Raw genomic sequence first — 21,272 nt, forward strand, 5'->3', positions numbered from 1 at the left:
GAGGGGCGCGGGTACAGCGGAGGCAAGCCCAGGCACTGGGTGATGATAAGAGAGGTTGTATCTCTGGACATGCTGGTCTCAATGGGTGAGGTCACCGCATGTGTGGGGGGTGGGACAAAGGGGGTATCAGAGGTACGGAGAGTGGAACTACAGGGTCCATTGCAAACCAAAACAATGATAATGAAAACTAGCCTGAACAACAGTATGCAAGGCATATTGATATTTGAGAGAGACATACAATAAGGCATAAAGTGATTGCAGGTCTTGATTGGGAGAGCTAGCTAAAACAACAGGTAAGATAACAGCAGCAATAACAGGGTGCTAGTCTAACACAGCAACAACAGGTAAAAATGGTGACGACTAGGCAGAGAGGGTCGGATTAACTACACACAGATCCTGAGTTAAAGCACAGAGCCGACAGATAAAACACAAATAAACAGAATGGAGTACCGTGAATTAATGGACAGTCAAGCATGCATCAGCTATGTAGCCAAGTGATCATAGTGTCCAGGGGGCAGCCGTAGATGGAGCAGGGAGGCCTCCACTAAGCTAGCACGCGGCGTTTAAAGTTAGTAGCCCGGGGGGTGGTCTGCTCAGACGGAGGGGGTCTGCTCAGACGTGGTCGTGTCGACAGAGAATCCAAGCCAGATGGCGATGGCGAAAGAGAGGTTGTGAATTGTAGAATTGTGTTTGCTAACTGGTGCTAGCTTCGTGGCAGTGGCGCTAGCTGCGCTAGCCGCAAGCTAGCTGTGAGGATCAGAAGCAGTGGCTCAGGGATTACGGCAGGAATCCGGCGTTGTTGTCGAGAGACAGTCCGATGCTGGTAAATTGGTGAGTAATATCCAGGCTAATAACAGGGCTGGTGTCTGTGCAGAAGGTAAAAGCTACTAGCAGCGGCAAAAAAAATGGCTAAATTAGCTTGTAGCTGGTATTGTAGCCCAAGAATTCGCTGGTAGACCTCTTCAGCTAGCCGGCAGATGGGCCTAGCTCGAGGCTAGCTCAAGGCTAACTGGTGCTTGCTTCGGGACAGAGGTGTTAGCCAGTAGTAGCCACTCGGTTGCAGCTAGCTAGCTGTGATGATACGGTGTAATTGTCCAGAGCTTGCGTCAGGAATCCGGTGATGTGGTAGAGAAAAAGCAGTCCTATATGCTCTGGGTTGATATCGCGCTTGCAGACTGGCAGGTATTGGCCCGGTATTGAAGCTGGCTGTGTCCGAGTTGAGGGTGAAGACCGCAGCAGTGGCTAACTGACTACTAGCTAGTAGCTAGTTATCTGGCTAGCTTCTGATTGGGGTTACGGTTCTAAAGTATAAAAAAAATAGCAGGTCCGTACCACATTGGGTGAGGCGGAATGTAGGAATGTATATTCAGTTCCTAGATGGAAAGTGAAATTAAAATATATACGAAATGTATACGAAAAATACGAAGACTATTTACTATTTACTATTTACACGCGACAGGACAATACAAACACACGTCCGACTGCTACGCCATCTTGGATCTGGAATGACTCAACATATTTCTGTTGATAGCGCTAGATATTATGGCCTCCTATAGTCTACTGATCTCGGATCAGTTTAGCCTTTTAGATCATAATGAATCAGATTTTAAGGACGGGGGGGGGGGTCTGATCCAGGATCAGCTCTCCTACTCCGAGATGCTTTATGAGTTTCTATCTCTAACGATCATCCTGAATTTCCAAAGATATATGAGGCATGGTTATATGATGTTTTTACATGATTTGGCCTCAATGTTCTCTCCTGTTGTCGTGGAGAATACATTGTGTGGCAGCATCCTTGTATTTCTGAAGACCTCTCCCACGTGTTCTTCAGACGCCCAAAGTGCTTCCTGCCTGTCTGGTGCACTGGGTCTCACATGGCACCCTATTCCCTTTGTAGTGCACTACTTTTGACCAACCTCCATAGGGCTCTGTTCAAAAGTAGTGAACTACCGATGGGATTTAACTACCGATTTAACTACCGATGAACTTACTGTGGTTGGTCACTTATGGTGCTTGAGTCACACTGGGAGAGAAGCCCAAGGCCCCAAGCTAAGCTGTCTCCACTGAGTCACAATGGGAGAGAAGCACAAGGCCCCAAGCTAAGCTGTCCCCACTGAGTCACAATGGGAGAGAAGCCCAAGGCCCCAAGCTAAGCTGTCTCCACTGAGTCACAATGGGAGAGAAGCACAAGGCCCCAAGCTAAGCTGTCCCCACTGAGTCACACTGGGAGAGAAGCACAAGGCCCCAAGCTAAGCTGTCCCAACTGAGTCACAATGGGAGAGAGGCACAAGGCCCCAAGCTAAGCTGTCCCCACTGAGTCACACTGGGAGAGAAGCACAAGGCCCCAAGCTAAGCTGTCCCCACTGAGTCACAATGGGAGAGAAGCCCAAGGCCCCAAGCTAAGCTGTCTCCACTGAGTCACAATGGGAGAGAAGCACAAGGCCCCAAGCTAAGCTGTCCCCACTGAGTCACACTGGGAGAGAAGCACAAGGCCCCAAGCTAAGCTGTCCCAACTGAGTCACAATGGGAGAGAGGCACAAGGCCCCAAGCTAAGCTGTCCCCACTGAGTCACACTGGGAGAGAAGCACAAGGCCCCAAGCTAAGCTGTCTCCACTGAGTCACAATGGGAGAGAAGCACAAGGCCCCAAGCTAAGCTGTCCCCACTGAGTCACACTGGGAGAGAAGCACAAGGCCCCAAGCTAAGCTGTCCCCACTGAGTCACAATGGGAGAGAAGCACAAGGCCCCAAGCTAAGCTGTCCCCACTGAGTCACACTGGGAGAGAAGCACAAGGCCCCAAGCTAAGCTGTCTCCACTGAGTCACACTGGGAGAGAAGCACAAGGCCCCAAGCTAAGCTGTCCCCACTGAGTCACAATGGGAGAGAAGCACAAGGCCCCAAGCTAAGCTGTCCCCACTGAGTCACAATGGGAGAGAAGAACAAGGCCCCAAACTAAGCTGTCCCCACTGAGTCACAATGGGAGAGAAGCACAAGGCCCCAAGCTAAGCTGTCCCCACTGAAGCAGTGTGGCATTTCATATTTTTTTGTTTTGTTATTTCCATTCAACACATTTGTCCCGATTCATGGCCATTTTAATTTCACCTGGCCCAACTCGTTTGTGTTCAGTAGGGCAGACTAAATAAAGCACATTTATGTGACTGAATAATTGTAATGAGGCAAGCTTGGAGTTTCTGTTCTTTTCTCTACTATCGAGGCCGTCTTAACGAATTTCGCGGGAGCTCCTCAAACAATGACAGCAGCTGTTCCATAGGTATCTGTGTGGTCACAATACTGCACCGTTGTTCCCTCTACCTCGTAATGCTGGAACCAGAAATAGATAAACCATAAATAGAGAGGACAGGTAAGGTCATCTGACATAAACTCAGAAAAAAAGAAACCTCTTCTCACTGTCAACTGCGTTTATGTTCAGCAAACTTAACGTGTAAATATGTGTATGAACATAAGATTCAACAACTGAGACATAAACTGAACAAGTTCCACAGACATGTGACTAACAGAAATGGAATAATGTGTCCCTGAACAAAGGGGGGGGATCAAAATCAAAAGTAACAGTCAGTATCTGGTGTGGCCACCAGCTGCATTAAGAACTGCAGTGTATCTCCTCCTTATGGACTGCACCAGATTTGCCAATTGTTGCTGTGAGATGTTACCCCACTCTTCCACCAAGGCACCTGCAAGTTCCCGGACCATTCTGGGGGGAATGGCCCTAGCCCTCACCCTCTGATCCAACAGGTCCCAGACGTGTTCAATGGGATTGAGATTCGGGCTCTTTGCTGGCCGTGGCAGAACACTGATATTCCTGTTTTGGAGGAAATCACGCACAGAACGAGGAGTATGGCTGGTGGCATTGTCATGCTGGAGGGTCATGTCAGGATCAGCCTGCAGGAAGGGTATCACATGAGGGAGGAGGATGTCTTCCCTGTAACGCACAGCGTTGAGATTGCCTGCAATGACAACAAGCTCAGTCCTATGATGCTGTGACACACCACCTCAGACCATGACGGACCCTCCACCTCCAGATCGATCCCACTCCAGAGTACAGGCCTCGGTGTAACGCTCATTCCTTTGCCGATAAACGCAAATCCGACCATCCCCCCTGGTGAGACAAAACCGCGACTCGTCAGTGAAGAGCACTTTTTGCCAGTCCTGTCTGGTCCAGCGATGGTGGCTTTGTGCCCATAGGCGATGTTGTTGCCGGTGATGTCTGGTAAGGACCTGCCTTACAGTCAGCTCAAGTAGGCTATAGAGACGCTGCTGACAGTGTTTGGAGATGCCAGACAGAGGGCCATTTTATAACTGTCCCATGACTCCTGCCGTATCTACAGACATCCCCCAAACCAGTGGTTCCCAAACTTTGTATTGTCCCGTAAGCCTTCAAACATTCAACCTCCAGCTGCGTACCCCCTCTAGCACCAGGGTCAGCGCACTCTCAAATGTTGTTTTTTGCCATCATTGTAAGTCTGCCACACACATACGATACATTTATTAAACAGAAGAATGAGTGTGAGTTTTGTCATAACTCTGCTCGTGGGATGTGACAAGGAGCTCTTATAGGACCAGGGCACAAATAATAATAATCAATATTTTTGCTCTTTATTTAACCATCTTACATATAAAACCTTATTTATTCATCGAAATTTGTGAATAACTCACCATAGGTTAATGAGAATGGTGTGCTTGAAAGGATGCACATAACTCTGCAATGTTGAGTTGTATTGGAGAGAGTCTCAGTCTGAAATCATTTTCCACACACAGTCTGTGCCTGTATTTAGTTTTCATGCTAGTGAGGGCTGAGAATCCACTCTCACATAGGTACGTGGTTGCAAAGGGCATCAGTGTCTTAACAGCGGGATTTGCCAAGGCAGGATACTCTGAGCGCAGCCCAATCCAGAAATCTGGCAGTGGCTTCTGATTAAATTACATTTTTGCAATTTCGATGAGGCTCTCTTGTTCAGATATCGGTAAGTGGACTGGAGGCAGGGCATGAAAGGGATATCGAATCCAGTTGTTTGTGTCATCCGTTTCGGGAAAGTACCTGCGTAATTGCGAACACAACTCACTCAGGTGCTTCGCTATATCACATTTGACATGGTCTGTAAGTTTGAGTTCATTTGCAAAAAATCATACAATGATGGAAAAACCTGTGTGTTGTCCTGTTTATTGCAGACAGAGAAGAGCTCCAACTTCTTAATCATACCCTCAATTTTTTCCTTCCAATTGAATATAGTTGCGGAGTGTCCCTGTAATCCTTGATTAAGATGATTCAAGCGGGAAAAAACATCGCCCATATAGGCCAGCCCCTGAACACGAGAGTTCAGGGGCCTTACTTTAACACTGTGGTGTCCAAAACATCTGCTGCAGTGTACCCAAGTGGCATCGGAAGCAACTGCTTGCACGTGTGTTACCACTCCACTAGGTCTCCCTGTCATGGCTTTTGCGCCATCAGTACAGATACCAACATGAGCAGCAGCTATGTTTGGCTACTTACGGACCGTTAGTGGAATTCCTGGGAGAGAGTAACGGTTAATGTGATTGGATATTAATTATTTGACTAGGTTACCTGTATTTGACTTTGACTAGATGTTTGAATTTTATTTTTGACAGTGAAACAAGGCTACTCAGATGAGAAATAAAACTCACCCAAATGTATAGCCCCGTTGGAAAATATTTATGGACTGTTTGAAAATATGAAGGAAAAAACTGTGAATCACATTTTTATTTGGCGTACCCCCGACGGCATTGCGCGTACCCCTGGGGGAATACCTGCCCCAAACAAACAAAAACCCACTATCAGAGACAACTGGTAAATAGCCCCTTATAGATGTGTCAGTCAGTCAGGTGGCTCGCTGCCGGCAGAGACTTCTATTGCATTAACATTGAAGCTTATCTCAGCAGGACCTCACTCAAACCCCGGTTACAGCCCTACCTCTAACAACTATCATCTTCATATCATAAATGGTCTGTAGCGGTATTTATAGCTCTGTCCATGAGTTAAAGAGTGGCTATATTTCTCCAGCCCCATCCCTCAGCTGTTTACCAAAATCAGTGGTCGGGTGTCGGATTTGTTACTGTGTCGAACTGCAGATTGCCCCTTTAAAGTAAAGTGTCACTTTTAAGGTTTAAAGATTAAAGTTACCATTACACCTCAGCAGATTCACATCTGACATTTTTAGGCAACCAACATATTGATGACCATTATTAAGTAATCTATTATTGAATGAATTGCCCAATGAAATGTCAATGGCTGACGTTTTCCATTTGTCTTTTTAAAAGTGAAGCAAGAACTGTATCAATATTTGGTGCCTCAGTCAGACACCCAGTCCCCAAAAACCAGTGGCCTGTAACAGATAATATATGACAGTGACTGTGTCTCAATCTGTTCCCTTCATTCTGACTGACAAAGACTGTCATCGTGGTGATCGGTGAGTGTGTGCCCCCATTCAGCTGAAGTACATCGTCGCTCTCCTTGCAGTGTTGATTTTAGCATGTAAATCTTGGTGGAGCGAATACAATATTATAATTTTTTAGATGCACGCCAGCAAATCCACTACACAACACAACACTAAACAATACATGAATTGCACTATAACGGTGACAAATGTTGCCCACAAACTGTTAGGGCCTACATAAAGCTGTCCCGACAGCAGAGCTTACCCTTCAGCACCATGGAGTGAATCCTTACTACATCTACACCTGGCTATCAGCGGAGCCTTGTCTGGCAGCCAAACAGTTCATTCAGCCTCATTTACTGCCTTTTAAAAAACATTGCTGATGTGGCTGGCTTTCTTCAACAAATGTGGTTTCTACTGACAATTGATTTGATTTGAACTATGGCATAAGGGAACGATGAACAGATAAGAGGCAATCCGTAATTATGATTAAGACATTAATGAGCGAACTAATATAACTATTTGTACAGCAACACAATTCAGAACATGGTCCTTTTTTACAGTATTCTCTCTGTACACTAAGTCAGAACCGTAGGATAAACAAAGGTGAATATAATCAGACAATGAAAGCTCTTACAATATTCCATGATGACATTTTCTCTAAAACAGGTTATAGGCTACATGTGCACCACCAAGTCAGAACAGTAGACGAAATTATGGGGGGAAAAGGTACCGAATTATTAAAGTGAGGCACATGGGCTACTAACAGCTTACTGCACAACATACACTTAGTATTACTTTCTTAGCTACAGTATACATATCTCATTGGCATACTACATAATTTATACAGCAGCAGACAATACATTTTTGGACTCATCATTGTGCTGTGCTCACTTAAACAGGAAGGTGGCGCCACAGGTTCTTCTTGTGGGCAAATTCTCTAGATTTATGAGGCTTTTAAGACAACTGGGAACTCTGGGGAAAAAAACAAAGTTGAATCATGACATCAGTGATCTTCAGGTCGGAGCTCTAGAAAGAGGCCCGAGTTCCCGAATTGGAATTCCGAGATGGATGACTGTTCAAAACGTATTTTCCCAGTCGGAGCTCGTTTTTTTTCAGAGTTCCTAGTTGTCTTGAACTCACTGAAGTCTGAGATTTCCCAGTTTCCCGAGATTCCAGTTGTTGTGAACGCGGCAGAAGTCATGCTGGATTGACAGCATGGCCAATGTATTCAACCTTTTCTGGCATATGGTGTATGGCGTGTGAATGTTTATCCCTTTAAGCTTGGAAAAGAGACCCTTAAACCCAGACTTGAACCACACACCCTCTCCACCAAATAGCAGGCAGAGGAAGCAAAATAGTGATCGCTTTGCAACACTTGCAGTTAGCCACTGATTCCTTCCAAACCACTCATTGTTGAATTTGCGGTTTCCAACTTCTTGTGTAAAAAATTTGTCCAATAGCCGATGAGCACCGATACGTTTTATCTGTAATTTATCTGTAATCCTGAAAAGGTTTTGCCAGTAGATTGTCTACATGATTTATGGTGATAACTGCTTGCTAGCTAAGATATTGAAAGTATAAGCCTTGGTGTAACTGTTGGAGGTATGATCTGTCCAATCAAAGTTCCGGTAGATTTGACATCATTTTATCTGTGGCCAATGAACTTGAGCCTTCTTGGATGGGCACTTCTAATGTAAATCTATGGCAACACCCAAGGGGATTTCAACTTTCTAGCTCTCCCTGTAGATTTTGCGGTGACCCACCTGCCCTGAATGACAGGTCGTCACTGCTCTCTTGACATAATATGTCAAACACTCTATTTGTCCATAAAATAACCAAGTCTGGGAGAGAGAGAGAGAGATACAGTTGAAGTCGGAAGTTTAGATACACTTAGGTTGGAGTCATTAAAACTAGTTTTTCAACCACTCCACAAATTTGTTGTTAACAAACTATAGTCTTGGCAAGTCGGTTAAGACATCTACTTTGTGCATGACACAAGTCATTTTTCTAACAATTGTTTACAGACAGATTATTTCACTTATTGTATCACAATTCCAGTGGGTCAAAAGTTTACATACACTAAGTTGACTGTGCCTTTAAACAGCTTGGAAAATTCCAGAAAATGATGTTGATGGCTTTAGAAGCTTCTGATAGCCTAATTGACATAATTTGAGTCAATTGGAGGTGTACGTTTGGATGTATTTCAAGGCCTACCTTCAAACTCAGTGCCTCTTTGCTTGACATCATGAGAAAATCAAAAGAAATCAGCCAAGACCTCAGAAAAATAATTGTAGACCTCCACAAGTCTGATTCATCCTTGGGAGCAATTTCCAAACACCTGAAGGTACCACGTTCATCTGTACTAACAATAGTACGCAAGTATAAACACCATGGGACCACGCATCCGTGTCATACCGCTCAGGAAGGAGACGCCTTCTGTCTCCTAGAGATGAACGTACTTTTGTGCAAAATGCAAATCAATCCCAGAACAACAGCAAAGGACCTTGTGAAGATGCTGAAGGAAACAGGTACAAAAGTATCTATATCCACAGTCAAACAAGTTCTATATCGACATAACCTGAAAAGGTGCTCAGCAAGGAAGAAGCCACTGCTCCAAAACCGCCATAAAAAAGCCAGACTACGGTTTGCAACTGCACGTGGTGACAAAGATCGTACTTTTTGTAGAAATGTCCTCTGGTCTGATGAAACAAAAATAGAACTGTTTGGCCATAATGACCATCGTTATGTTTGGAGGAAAAAGGGGGAGGCTTGCAAGCCAAAGAACACCATCCCAACCGTGAAGCACAGGGGTGGCAGCACCATGTTGTGGGGGTGCTTTGCTGCAGGAGGGACTGGTGCACTTCACAAAATAGATGGCATCATGAGGCAGGAAAATGATGTGGATATATCGAAGCAACATCTCAAGACATCAGTCAGGAAATTAAAGCTTGGTCGCAAATGGGTCTTCCAAATGGACCCCAAGCATACTTCCAAAGTTGTGGCAAAATGGCTTAAGGACAACAAAGTCAAGTATTGGAGTGGCCATCACAAAGCCCTGACCTCAATCCAATAGAACATTTATGGGCAGACCTGAAAAAGCATGTGCGAGCAAGGAGGCCTATAAACCTGACTCGGTTACACCAGCTCTGTCAGGAGGAATGGGCCAAAATTCACCCAACTTATTGTGGGGAAGCTTGTGGAAGGCAACCTGAAATGTTTGACCCCCTAACTGACCTAAGACAGGCAATTTTTACTGCGAAGATGCATGTAAACTTCCGACTTCAACTCTATATATATATATATATATATATATATATATATATATATATATATATATATATATATATATATATGAGAGAGAGAGAGAGAGAGAGAGAGAGAGAGAGAGAGAGAGAGAGAGAGAGAGAGAGAGAGAGAGAGAGAGAGAGAGAGAGAGAGAGAGAGAGAGAGAGAGAGAGAGAGAGAGAGAGAGAGAGAGAGAGAGAGAGAGAGAGAGAGAGAGAGAGAGAGAGAGAGAGAGAGAGAGAGAGAGAGAGAGAGAGAGAGAGAGAGAGAGAGAGAGAGAGAGAGAGAGAGAGAGAGAATGTCGATGAGAATGGGCCCGGTGTTAATTATTCCGCTTGTTGTCTCATTGATTTTGCAAGATGGATTGTTTTCTCAATTCAATTACGGAAAATTGGGCATAATGTTCAATTGATTTACCGCACATTTTGCCCATTCTTCTTTGGCTGAACTGCCGTGTTGCTGTGCCTTAAGTGAGGCCACGTGCAATTTGTATCACTGCACATGTCCTTTTGTGGCACGTTTAATTTTCTATGTATAAAAGTGGAGTATCTGGTACAAAATACATGTTTATTTTATGTACACACAGTCGTGTACTAAGTCAATGCCACAAAGCGTGACTGACGAAGCGTGCAATCTATAACCCTTCATTATTCTTAGAACCCTTTATTCCATCCTCCTCATCTCCCTCTCCTCTCCCCCTCCTCCTCCTCCTCCTCATCTCCCTCTCCCCCTCCTCCTAATCTCCCTCTACTCTCCCCATCCTCCTCATCCTCATCTCCCTCTCCTCTCCCCCTCTTCCTCCTCCTCATTTCCCTCTCCTCTCCCCCTCCTCCTCATCATCTCCCTCTCCTCTCCCCCTCCTCCTCTCCTCTCCCCCTCCTCCTCATCTCCCTCTCTCCTCCTCCTCCTCCTCCTCATCTCCCTCTCCTCTCCCCCTCCTCCTCCTCATCTCCCTCTCTCCCTCCTCCTCCTCATCTCCCTCTCCTCTCCTCCTCCTCCTCATCTCCCCCTCCTCCTCTTCCTCATCTCCCTCTCCTCCTCCTCATCTACCTCTCCTCTCCCCCTCCTCCTCATCTCCATCTCCCCCTCCTCCTCCTCATCTCCCTCTCCTCCTCCTCCTCCTCCTCCTCCTCCTCCTCCTCCCTCTCCTCTCCTCCTCCCCATCTCCATGTTCCCCTCCTCCCCATCTCCATCTCCTCTCCTCCTCATCTCCCTCTCCCCCTCCTCCTCATCTCCCTCTCCCCCTCATCTCCCTCTCCCCCTCCTCCTCATCTCCCTCTCCTCCTCATCTCCCTCTCCCCCTCCTCCTCCTACTCATCTCCCTCTCCTCTCCTCCTCATCTCCCTCTCCTCTACCCCTCCTCCATATCTCCCTCTCCCCCTACTCCTCCTCCTCATCTCCCTCTCCTCCTCATCTCCCTCTCCTCTCCCCCTCCTCCTCCTCATCTCCTTCTCCTCATCTCCCTCTCCCCCTCCTCATCTCCCTCTCCTCTCCTCCTCTTCCTCATCTCCCTCTCCCCCTCCTCCTCCTACTCATCTCCCTCTCCTCTCCTCCTCATCTCACTCTCCTCTCCCCCTCCATATCTCCCTCTCCCCCTCCTCCTCCTCCTCATCTCCCTCTCCTCTCCTCCTCCTCATCTCCATGTCCCCCTCCTCCTCCTCATCTCCCTCTCCTCTCCCCCTCCTCCTCATCTCCCTTTCCCCCTCCTCCTCCTCATCTCCCTCTCCTCATCTCCATGTCCCCCTCCTCCTCATCTCCGTCTCCTCTCCTCCTCATCTCCCTATCCTCTCCCCCTCCACATCTCCCTCTCCCCCTCCTCCTCATCTCCCTCTCCTCTCCCCCTCCACATCTCCCTCTCCCCCTCCTCCTCCTCATCTCCCTCTTCTCTCCTCCTCCTCATCTCCATGTCCCCCTCATCCTCCTCATCTCCGTCTCCTCTCCTCCTCATCTCCCTCTCCTCTCCCCCTCCTTCTCATCTCCCTCTCCTCCTCCTCCTCATCTCCCTCTCCTCTCCCCCTCCTCATCTCCCTCTCCCCCTCCTCCTCCTCATCTCCATCTCCTCTCCTCCTCCTCATCTCCCTCTCCTCCTCATCTCCCTCTCCTCCTCCTCATCTCCCTCTCCTCTCCCCCTCCTCCTCATCTCCCTCTCCCCCTCCTCCTCCTCATCTCCCTCTCCTCTCCTCCTCCTCATCTCCCTCTCCTCTCCTCCTCCTCATCTCCCTCGACCAGTCCTCCTCCTCCACTGTTGCCTTGCGAAGACGTAGAGTGATGTGACCAACACCCCACCCTCCACCCTCTGCTTGTTTAGCCCAGGGAGGTGGTACAATGCCTTGGGATGAGGTATGGGTTGGGCAGCTTCCATATTTTAGCCTGGCGATGGCAGCGTTAAAGGATGGATCATTAGACGTTTGCCTCTCCCCTTCCTCGCTTGCTCACTCAGCAGCGACGGGTGTTATTTTCAGCTCTGGGAGTATAGATCTGACTCTGACGGGGAGATGAGGTGTCCTGGCAGGCAGTTTCTCTAACCCCCGATGGGTGGACTGTGACTGTGTCTCGGGGAGCGTGTGTGTGTGTGACACAGAGATGTGTGTGTGTGTGTGTGTGTGTGTGTGTGTGTGTGTGTGTGTGTGTGTGTGTGTGTGTGTGTGTGTGTGTGTGTGTGTGTGTGTGTGTGTGTGTGTGTGTGTGTGTGTGTGTGTGTGTGTGTGTGTGTGTGTGTGTGTGTGTGTGTGTATCTGTTAATGTTTGTGTGTGCATGTGCTCGATGAGGGGAGATGTATGGCATAAGCTTTATATGCAAGCAGCTGTGGATATGTGTGCACAGCTCACGTCGTCAAGTGCTCAACAATGGAGTGTGCTGTGCGGCAATAGTATATTAGTCTTTAAAGGGATAGTTCATGCAAAATCTATATTTGGGTCACTTTACCCTTACCTTGAGTTGTGTCTGAAGTCCACAATAATCCATTATTTTCTTCAGGCTGGAGTTAATATATTAGCGTCGTCAGATTTCATGAATGGAAACAGCTGAATCAAACCTGCACTGCAAGACAAAACTTCCTCAAAAACACTTTCCCTTTAAGTTGGTGTGTTGTTTGATTTTGGTATAACCTAGAGTATGTCCCTTCAACTTTGCTTTTGGCATTTTACGAGTAAATTGGTTTATATTGTATATTTATATTATTTATATATATTTATATTTTACGATAAAACTTTTCTATCTTGTCATAAGGTACCATCGAAAATTGAGAAAGAGAGAGGTCCTACGTTGACATGCTATGCTACGTTGACATGCTATGCCTCATCTCCCTCTCTCCTCCTCCTCCTCCTCCTCCTCCTCATCTCCCTCTCCTCTCCCCCTCCTCCTCCTCATCTCCCTCTCTCCCTCCTCCTCCTCATCTCCCTCTCCTCTCCTCCTCCTCCTCCTCCTCCTCATCTCCCCCTCCTCCTCTTCCTCATCTCCCTCTCCTCCTCCTCATCTACCTCTCCTCTCCCCCTCCTCCTCATCTCCATCTCCCCCTCCTCCTCCTCATCTCCCTCTCCTCTCCCCCTCCTCATCTCCCTCTCCTCCTCCTCCTCCTCCTCCTCCTCCTCCCTCTCCTCTCCTCCTCCCCATCTCCATGTTCCCCTCCTCCCCATCTCCATCTCCTCTCCTCCTCATCTCTCCATATCTCCCTCTCCCCCTCCTCCTCCTCCTCATCTCCCTCTCCTCTCCTCCTCCTCATCTCCATGTCCCCCTCCTCCTCATCATCTCCCTCTCCTCTCCCCCTCCTCCTCATCTCCCAGGTTGTCCTTTCTTGTGGCAACAGGTCACAAATCTTGCTGCTACGATGGCACACTGGTATTTCACCCAGTAGATATAAGAGTTCATCAAAATTGGGTTTGTTTTCAAATTCTTTGTGGATCTGTATGGTCATATGTGTCTCTAATATGGTCATACCTGTCTCTCTCTCTCTGTCTCCACAGTGCTGGTCCTGTTGATCATCACCATGCAGCGACGGAGGAAGAAGGAGCCCTTGATCCTGGACGAGGAGCGTGACGTGCGCGAGAACATTGTGCGCTACGACGACGAGGGCGGCGGCGAGGAGGACACCGAGGCCTTTGACATGGTCGCTCTGCGCAACCTCAACGTAGTCCGCGAGAGCGGCAGCAAGAACCGCCGTGACGTCACCCCAGAAGTGCCCACCCTCTTCTCGTCTTCCCGGCCACCGCCGGACAACGGCATCTTCCGCGAGTTCATCTGGGACCGGCTGAAGGAGGCCGACGTGGACCCGTCAGCACCGCCCTACGACTCACTGCAGACGTACGCCTTCGAGGGCAGCGGCTCAGCCGCAGAGTCCCTCAGCTCGCTGGATTCGCTGAGCATGGACTCAGAGCAGAACTACGACTACCTTAGCGACTGGGGGCCACGCTTCAAGAAACTGGCAGACCTCTATGGCCACAACGACGGCGGCAACCTCTTCGTCTCTTAGCCCTCGGTTGAGCCCCGCCGAAACCATCAGTGCGGACAACAGAACAAACAAGTGAAGGAAACGGAAGGATATGAATAAGGATACAAGAAAGGAAATTTTAGATGACGATAGGATGATGCTGTACTCTGAGAGGACATTTTGATTGGTGTGTATAATTGTATCAATGTGGGTTGAGAATAAACTGTAGGATGGTGGTTTTCCATTCAAAATCAGTTTTTTTTGGGGCACTCTGCACACTGGCTGGATTTTTCAAAGAAAGACATTTTGGAGATTTTGTTAGTAATGTTTTAACATGATGGAAATGATGCAAAGCTTAAAACGTTGGGACGGTCTCCAGACCCGTTTTGAAGGACCTCAACGCACAAATGTCCAGACTTTCGCATGTCACAATGATGTTCAAACGGGACGAGGAGTGAACCGATATCTATGCTTCAGTGGTGTTACAACAGTGACATTTTCAAGTACAACATCTTGTCATGGTGAAATGAATAGCCTGACCTCTTCAACTGGCCCTGTAGTCTGTCCCAGGGTTCACTATGATCTGTAACATTTGTTTCAAACGGATATTTAGGGGTTCACAGCTTTGCTGTAAAACCTATTGTTATTCTTAGATTATAATGTTTTCCTTGACATGGTAAAAATAACTCAAGCTTAGATTGATAACTTTTGTTCGAATTTGGCACACAGAAACTAGAGGCCATGAGTAACCTGGTCTAAAAGAATGGTACTGATTGACCTATAGGTGGCGCTGTTATACGCAGTCTCACTTAAACCCTCATATCCGCCGCCCAGTTTGACCTACAGACTTTAAACTTTGTATGTAGGTGTCTTTCCTCATGCTGAACAAATTTACCTTAAGGACCCATAAGGCCAGCCAGGATAGATTTTCCTTCATCTTGGACATTTTGGAAAACCTTTGAAAAACGTATACTCGTGATAAAAATAACATACATAAGGGATTGGTTAACAGGGCTGAGTAATTATTAAATCTAGAAATCTGATTTACTTGTGCATTTAAATCCTTTGTAAATCCATTTCACAATGGCCTGTCAATTTGTAACTTCTTAAGTTTGGCATTGATATTGTTAAAGGCCGAATTTAGCTGTTTTTATATCAATATCAAATAATTTCTTGTTAACAATTAAATACCTTACTGTAATAGATTTCCATTGAAATGGACAACAATAGCTTTTTAGCAAATAACTATTTCTCAAGCAAGAAGGATTTTCTGGGAGTGGTGTAAGTGGGGATTGGAAAACTCAAAACTAGCTGTTTTTGGCAGGGAGGTTTGGAACTCTTTGTTATTGGTCTATTAACCAATTTACCGCCTGGTGATATCACCAGGTGGTAAATTGAACTCCCGCCCATGCAAACCTTCTGATTACAACATTCAGTGTAGATTGTATTTTCAAAAGATGGCAGGAGTTATTGACAAATAAAAATTTGGATGTAACTTTTTTTTACTGCAAATCTATTCCACAGTGGCCTATCAACCTGAAACTATTATTGACATCCCTAAAATGAACCACACTGAATTATTATTAACTCATTCTTTTCATATGTACCACTAATGCTCAAAACCACATTCTCCTCATAAAACCATATGTCACCTTCACTCCATATTTTGATTGCACTTAAAGGAAGATGCTTCCTACATGATAGAGTGCTTTGTTATTCAATTGATCTTGTGTCCTTTGTCATCCTGTGAACCCTGTTCATTGCTGCTGGCAGGCAGTTATATTTATGGAACAGATTCTCAAAACAGGATAACTCCTTATGGATTTTACAGCAGGTTTTCATCAATGGTGGATTTGATCAATTCAGGCTTACTCTGGTCCATAGTCAGTAGGGCTCACCGTAGCAACATTTTTTGAAACAGAAAACAGAAATGGGTGTTTCTTATTCGACCGGTAGTCCAGTAGTCTCTCTCCCTTTTCTTCCATTTGGTGCCTAACGAACACGGTCATGATCTACAATCCTATAACGGTATCTAGACACCTGTCCGATTTGTCCGCTCTCTCGCTCAAGTTCCGAATGAACATGCTTAGATTGGCACAATGCCTCTGAAGTTCTGAATGAACATGCTTAGATTGGCACAATGCCTCTGAAGTTCTGAATGAACATGCTTAGAGTGTCGCAATGCCTCTGAACGGTGTAGCAGGGAAGGTGAGATGAGGCAAAGAGACTGGGGTTGGGTGGGTAGCGATGAAGAAAACACTACCATGTCAGAGCCTGGAAGCCTTGTAAACATCTGCAGTGAATGCACCGTATTGGTAAGTTCAAAATTTAAAGCTGTTGTGATTGTTTTATCTATCCTATGAGGTGTTCTAGCAACCATGATGGTTAAAATTGTCTTTTTTTTTTTTTTACGGAAACATAGCTGTAACAGCATTGGAAAATACAGTTAGTGTTGGAATTTTTTTTACAGCAAAGCTGTGGGCACTTGTGCAAATACCAAGCCAAGGAGAATGTCAACAGTGAATTTTGCATGCAGTGAGTAGAAATGGAACATGTAGGAAATCCAGGATTGAAAAACAAGGAAAAAACAGCAGGGGAACAAAACAAATCTAGTTTTTGGTTAAAGAGCTCTGATGAGGCCTTATACATTTGATGCTCATTAGTTGGACAAAAACATTACACCATAAATGGAACCAACACAGTTCTGCATATCCTTTATGATACTATCATGCTGACCCAAACCGTACAATGTTGACAATACATTTTTTTTTTGGTCATTGTCCCATTGTCAACAGTTTCATCAACTATAGTGGATGTGTAACACACCACCCTCATGCGTATAGTTCAACAGTACAGTAAAATGTTACTTAAATCCAACAGGTATAATGAAGTACAATGCAGTCCAAATGCATTGATCGAGAGCAACAACATTAAGCACCTGGTAAGATCCCTCTTATAATATCTTCAGTTTCAGCTCATAACGATCTTCATTTATTATCAGCTATTTTGAGGCTGTTGAACAAATGTATGCCTAGAAATATCTAAAGTTGATTATAAACGTATAATATACGTTTTATTATATTTTTCTTTACTATAATAAATCGTTATACTGTTGGCTTGAAGTGTTACCAGAAATTAGGAAGACATGTGCCTATACTTCTTTAAACAGCCATCCACAGTACAGTATTTGAGTTACATAAAAACAATAAAACCTTTTATAGGATTCTTTTCAGTTAGAAAAACACATTTAATTAATATCTTTTTGGGGGATTTCAATGAATGCATTTTAGCTAATCTCTACCACAACTGATAATTAAGTAATTCTGCTTCCAAAGTGATGATAATGAAGATTGAGGTTATTTTCTTTAGTAATGGCTGTCGTCGTTAAGGAAACACAATTATTTGTTAACTGCCTTGCTAAATGGAATTTTAAAGAGATATCGAAAACTCGTCAGGCCTGCCTCAAAGTTCTAATAAATATACATTTAATTAATCAGATTGCCAGAGATCATCTGCACTTGGATGAGACCCAAAGGGAGAGACTTTGCTTTACCGCAAAAATGTGTGTATACAAAAAGATATATACACAAATTAAAACTATCGTCAATAAATTATGAGTTTGTTCTATATTTCTTTGGTATAGAAAGTTGTATTTTATCCATGAAGCATTTCATTTGCACCCATTCTTAATTGACTCAGTTGCTGTTCTTGTTACGGTATTAGAATACTGCAAACCTTTAGGTTATAGTGGAGACTTAAGGTGTGCATGTCTTCATGTCATATATCCCACCTGTACAGCTGTACCTGTACATTATTACTTGTGAGGGACGTACTAAATTACGAGAAACAAAAAATAGCCCCGTTTCAGACTGATTGGATGCATAATCACTTTTTGTGAATAGCAGCAAATAGTGTAACGGTGGGTGCTGACAGTACCTTTACGGTCTTTCAAAATAAATATCTAAAATGTCATCTTGATAATTAATGCCACGAAATATTGATGTCATAATTCATTTTATTAAAGAACTTAAGCGTTTAGGAGTACCTGCACGTCTCTTTTAGTGGCTTATATATATTTTTTATATTTTACATTTATGTAAACAACTTAGTGATTATTTGGTTGATGTTTTTTTTTTTTTTACGAAAGCATTGTATGTACGCACGGCTTGTTTTCACTCTGATCTTAGGAATATTACACCCGGTGAATATCAAAGTGGCCTTGCCTGTTAGGAAAAGAGAAAATGGACAAACTGGTGTCAAGTGACTGATGAGGTGTTCACAAAGAGGGCATCCTCAGTCTCAGCAGGACTTGTGTCAGTCTCACCGTAGACTGACGACATTCTGAACCCCAACACAACTCAACACTGCTCAGCAGACAATCACTGCTCTGCCCCCTCCCCCCAACCCAGCCAGTCTTGTGTATTTGTGCATAGAGAGAGGAAACTGAAACTCACATTTTTTTTGTAAAGGAAATGTAAAAGGAAATGCCGACAATGGCTCTTGACTGTAAGTCACCTGTTCAACTTTCAATAAAGTCATAAATATTGTTTCATTCTAGAGTTTTTGTCTGAAGGAATAATATGTTGCCTTGTAACTTTTCACATTGCACCCTAAAAATTTCTTGAGCTTCACTTGCATACCGACTAGCTCTCACAGTCTCACGTCATGTTTCCTATTAAAGTCACATTTCCAGGGTAGTTGCAAATGTCAAATATCGATTTGTTTAAGGTTAAGTTTATCCATTATATCTGAAATCTTAAGGTTAGGCATTAACTCTGAGTGGTTAAGGTAAGGGTTAAGGTTTGGGATCGGCTTAAAAACTCAAATCTCAAAAACAACTTTCTATCACTGGAATCGAACTTGCAACCTTTGGAATCAGAGCAAAACCCAAACCTACGTGAAGGTAACAGCGCTCACTGCTGCCCCTAGTGGCCGGTTTCCACATCATCTCCCGACGTCCTCAGACATGGATGGACGTCGAATACTGACTTGTATCACGGGGGACCTGGGTGTGCATACAGTATTTCATTGCATCGGTTTGTGAAGACTCAAACAGTTTGGCCGGAAGCATGAGCAGTAAGTGATTTATAAATGGTAAAATATGTTTTGTAGAGGGCTATTGGCTTACACACAAATCATCTCAATAATAGCTTAAAAGAAAACCAGACCTGCAAATTAAAACCCACAGATGTAGAATAACCGAGTTCATAGGCCAAATCTGATGGATACAGTAGCCTTTATTCTTATCTCTGACTGCATTCTAATCGTTGCTGCTGCAGCGAGTTGATTGCTATGACATGTTTGTGTTTTGTGCCTCACAACCGACCATTGATTGCAATCAATCTTGACATAGGGGATACACTTGTTCAAAACAACACCAGTGAATAACTGCATTATAGTCTTGATATGCAGCTATTATTTGAGATAATGGTAGATTCTTTCCTACTCATAGTCACCTCCTTTAACACTTACTGAAACAAGTACTATTTTTATTTAGAAAATGTATTGATTACATCAGACACCATCAGTCTGATAGACTACTATTGATTACACCATCACTCTGATAGACTACTATTGATTACACCATCACTCTGATAGACTACTATTGATTACACCATCACTCTGATAGACTACTATTGATTACACCATCACTCTGATAGACTACTATTGATTACACCATCACTCTGACAGACTAATATTGATTACACCATCAGTCTGATAGACCACTATTGATTACACCACCACTCTGATAAACTACTATTGATTACACCATCACTCTGATAGACCACTATTGATTACACCACCACTCTGATAAACTACTATTGATTACACCATCACTCTGATAGACTACTATTGATTACACCATCAGTCTGATAGACTACTATTGATTACACCACCACTCTGATAAACTACTAGTGATTACACCACCACTCTGATAAACTACTATTGATTACACCATCAGTCTGATAGACTACTATTGATTACACCAGACACCATCACTCTGATAAACTACTATTGATTACACCATCAGTCTGATAGACTACTATTGATTACACCACCACTCTGATAAACTACTATTGATTACACCACCACTCTGATAGACTACTATTGATTACACCAGACACTCTGATAGACTACTATTGATTACACCATCACTCTGATAGACTACTATTGATTACACCACCACTCTGATAAACTACTATTGATTACACCACCACTCTGATAGACTACTACTGATTACACCACCACTCTGATAGACTACTACTGATTACACCAGACACTCTGATAGACTAATATTGATTACATCACCACTCTGATAGACTACTATTGATTACACCAGACACTCTGATAGACTACTATTGATTACACCACCACTCTGATAGACTAATATTGATTACATCACCACTCTGATAGACTAATATTGATTACACCACCACTCTGATAGACTACTATTGATTACACCACCACTCTGATAGACTAATATTGATTACACCAGACACTCTGATAGACTACTATTGATTACACCACCACTCTGATAGACTAATATTGATTACATCACCACTCTGATAGACTACTATTGATTACACCACCACTCTGATAGACTAATATTGATTACAGCATCACTCTGATAGACTACTATTGGTTACACCATCACTCTGATAGACTACTATTGATTACACCATCACTCTGATAGACTACTATTGATTACACCACCACTCTGATAGACTCATATTGATTACACCATCAGTCTGATAGACTACTATTGATTACAGCAGGCACCATCACTCTGATAGACTACTATTGATGACAACACCACTCTGATAGACTAATATTGATTACAGCATCACTCTGACAGACTAATATTGATTACACCAGACACTCTGACAGACTAATATTGATTACACCTGACACCAGCACACTCACAGACAACAATTCATACTAGTCATTCTGTTGGGTGGCTGCATGTCCCTCCTCAGTCCTCACCCTCCCTTTTCTCAATTTACCCCTGAGCAGGCAATCTATGTAGCCGTGACTTTTACTTCACTATCGATTCTCTTGCAGAATTGGATATATGATTTTATACATTAAATTAAATTGCTTTAAGAAAAATCAAATTATTCGGGCTAAGAGCCTTAGGAAAAACTCATTA

At 44.3% G+C, this 21,272-nt stretch overlaps 1 protein-coding gene across 2 annotated transcripts in view; it reads left to right on the forward strand.

Moving 5' to 3' along the window:
- The window catches only part of LOC139559782 (cadherin-7-like), a 162,140-nt gene extending 143,471 nt beyond the window's left edge, over positions 1–18,669 (forward strand). For both annotated transcript variants that reach the window (XM_071376134.1, XM_071376135.1), the window contains exon 12: positions 13,659–18,669. In XM_071376134.1, coding sequence (XP_071232235.1) covers positions 13,659–14,164 — 506 coding nt within the window. In that variant the 3' untranslated portion in view covers positions 14,165–18,669. The remainder of the gene's footprint in view (positions 1–13,658) is intronic.
- The last annotated feature ends 2,603 nt before the right edge of the window (positions 18,670–21,272 follow it).

Source organism: Salvelinus alpinus, chromosome 30, assembly GCF_045679555.1.
Source record: "Salvelinus alpinus chromosome 30, SLU_Salpinus.1, whole genome shotgun sequence".
Classification (NCBI taxonomy): domain Eukaryota; kingdom Metazoa; phylum Chordata; class Actinopteri; order Salmoniformes; family Salmonidae; genus Salvelinus; species Salvelinus alpinus.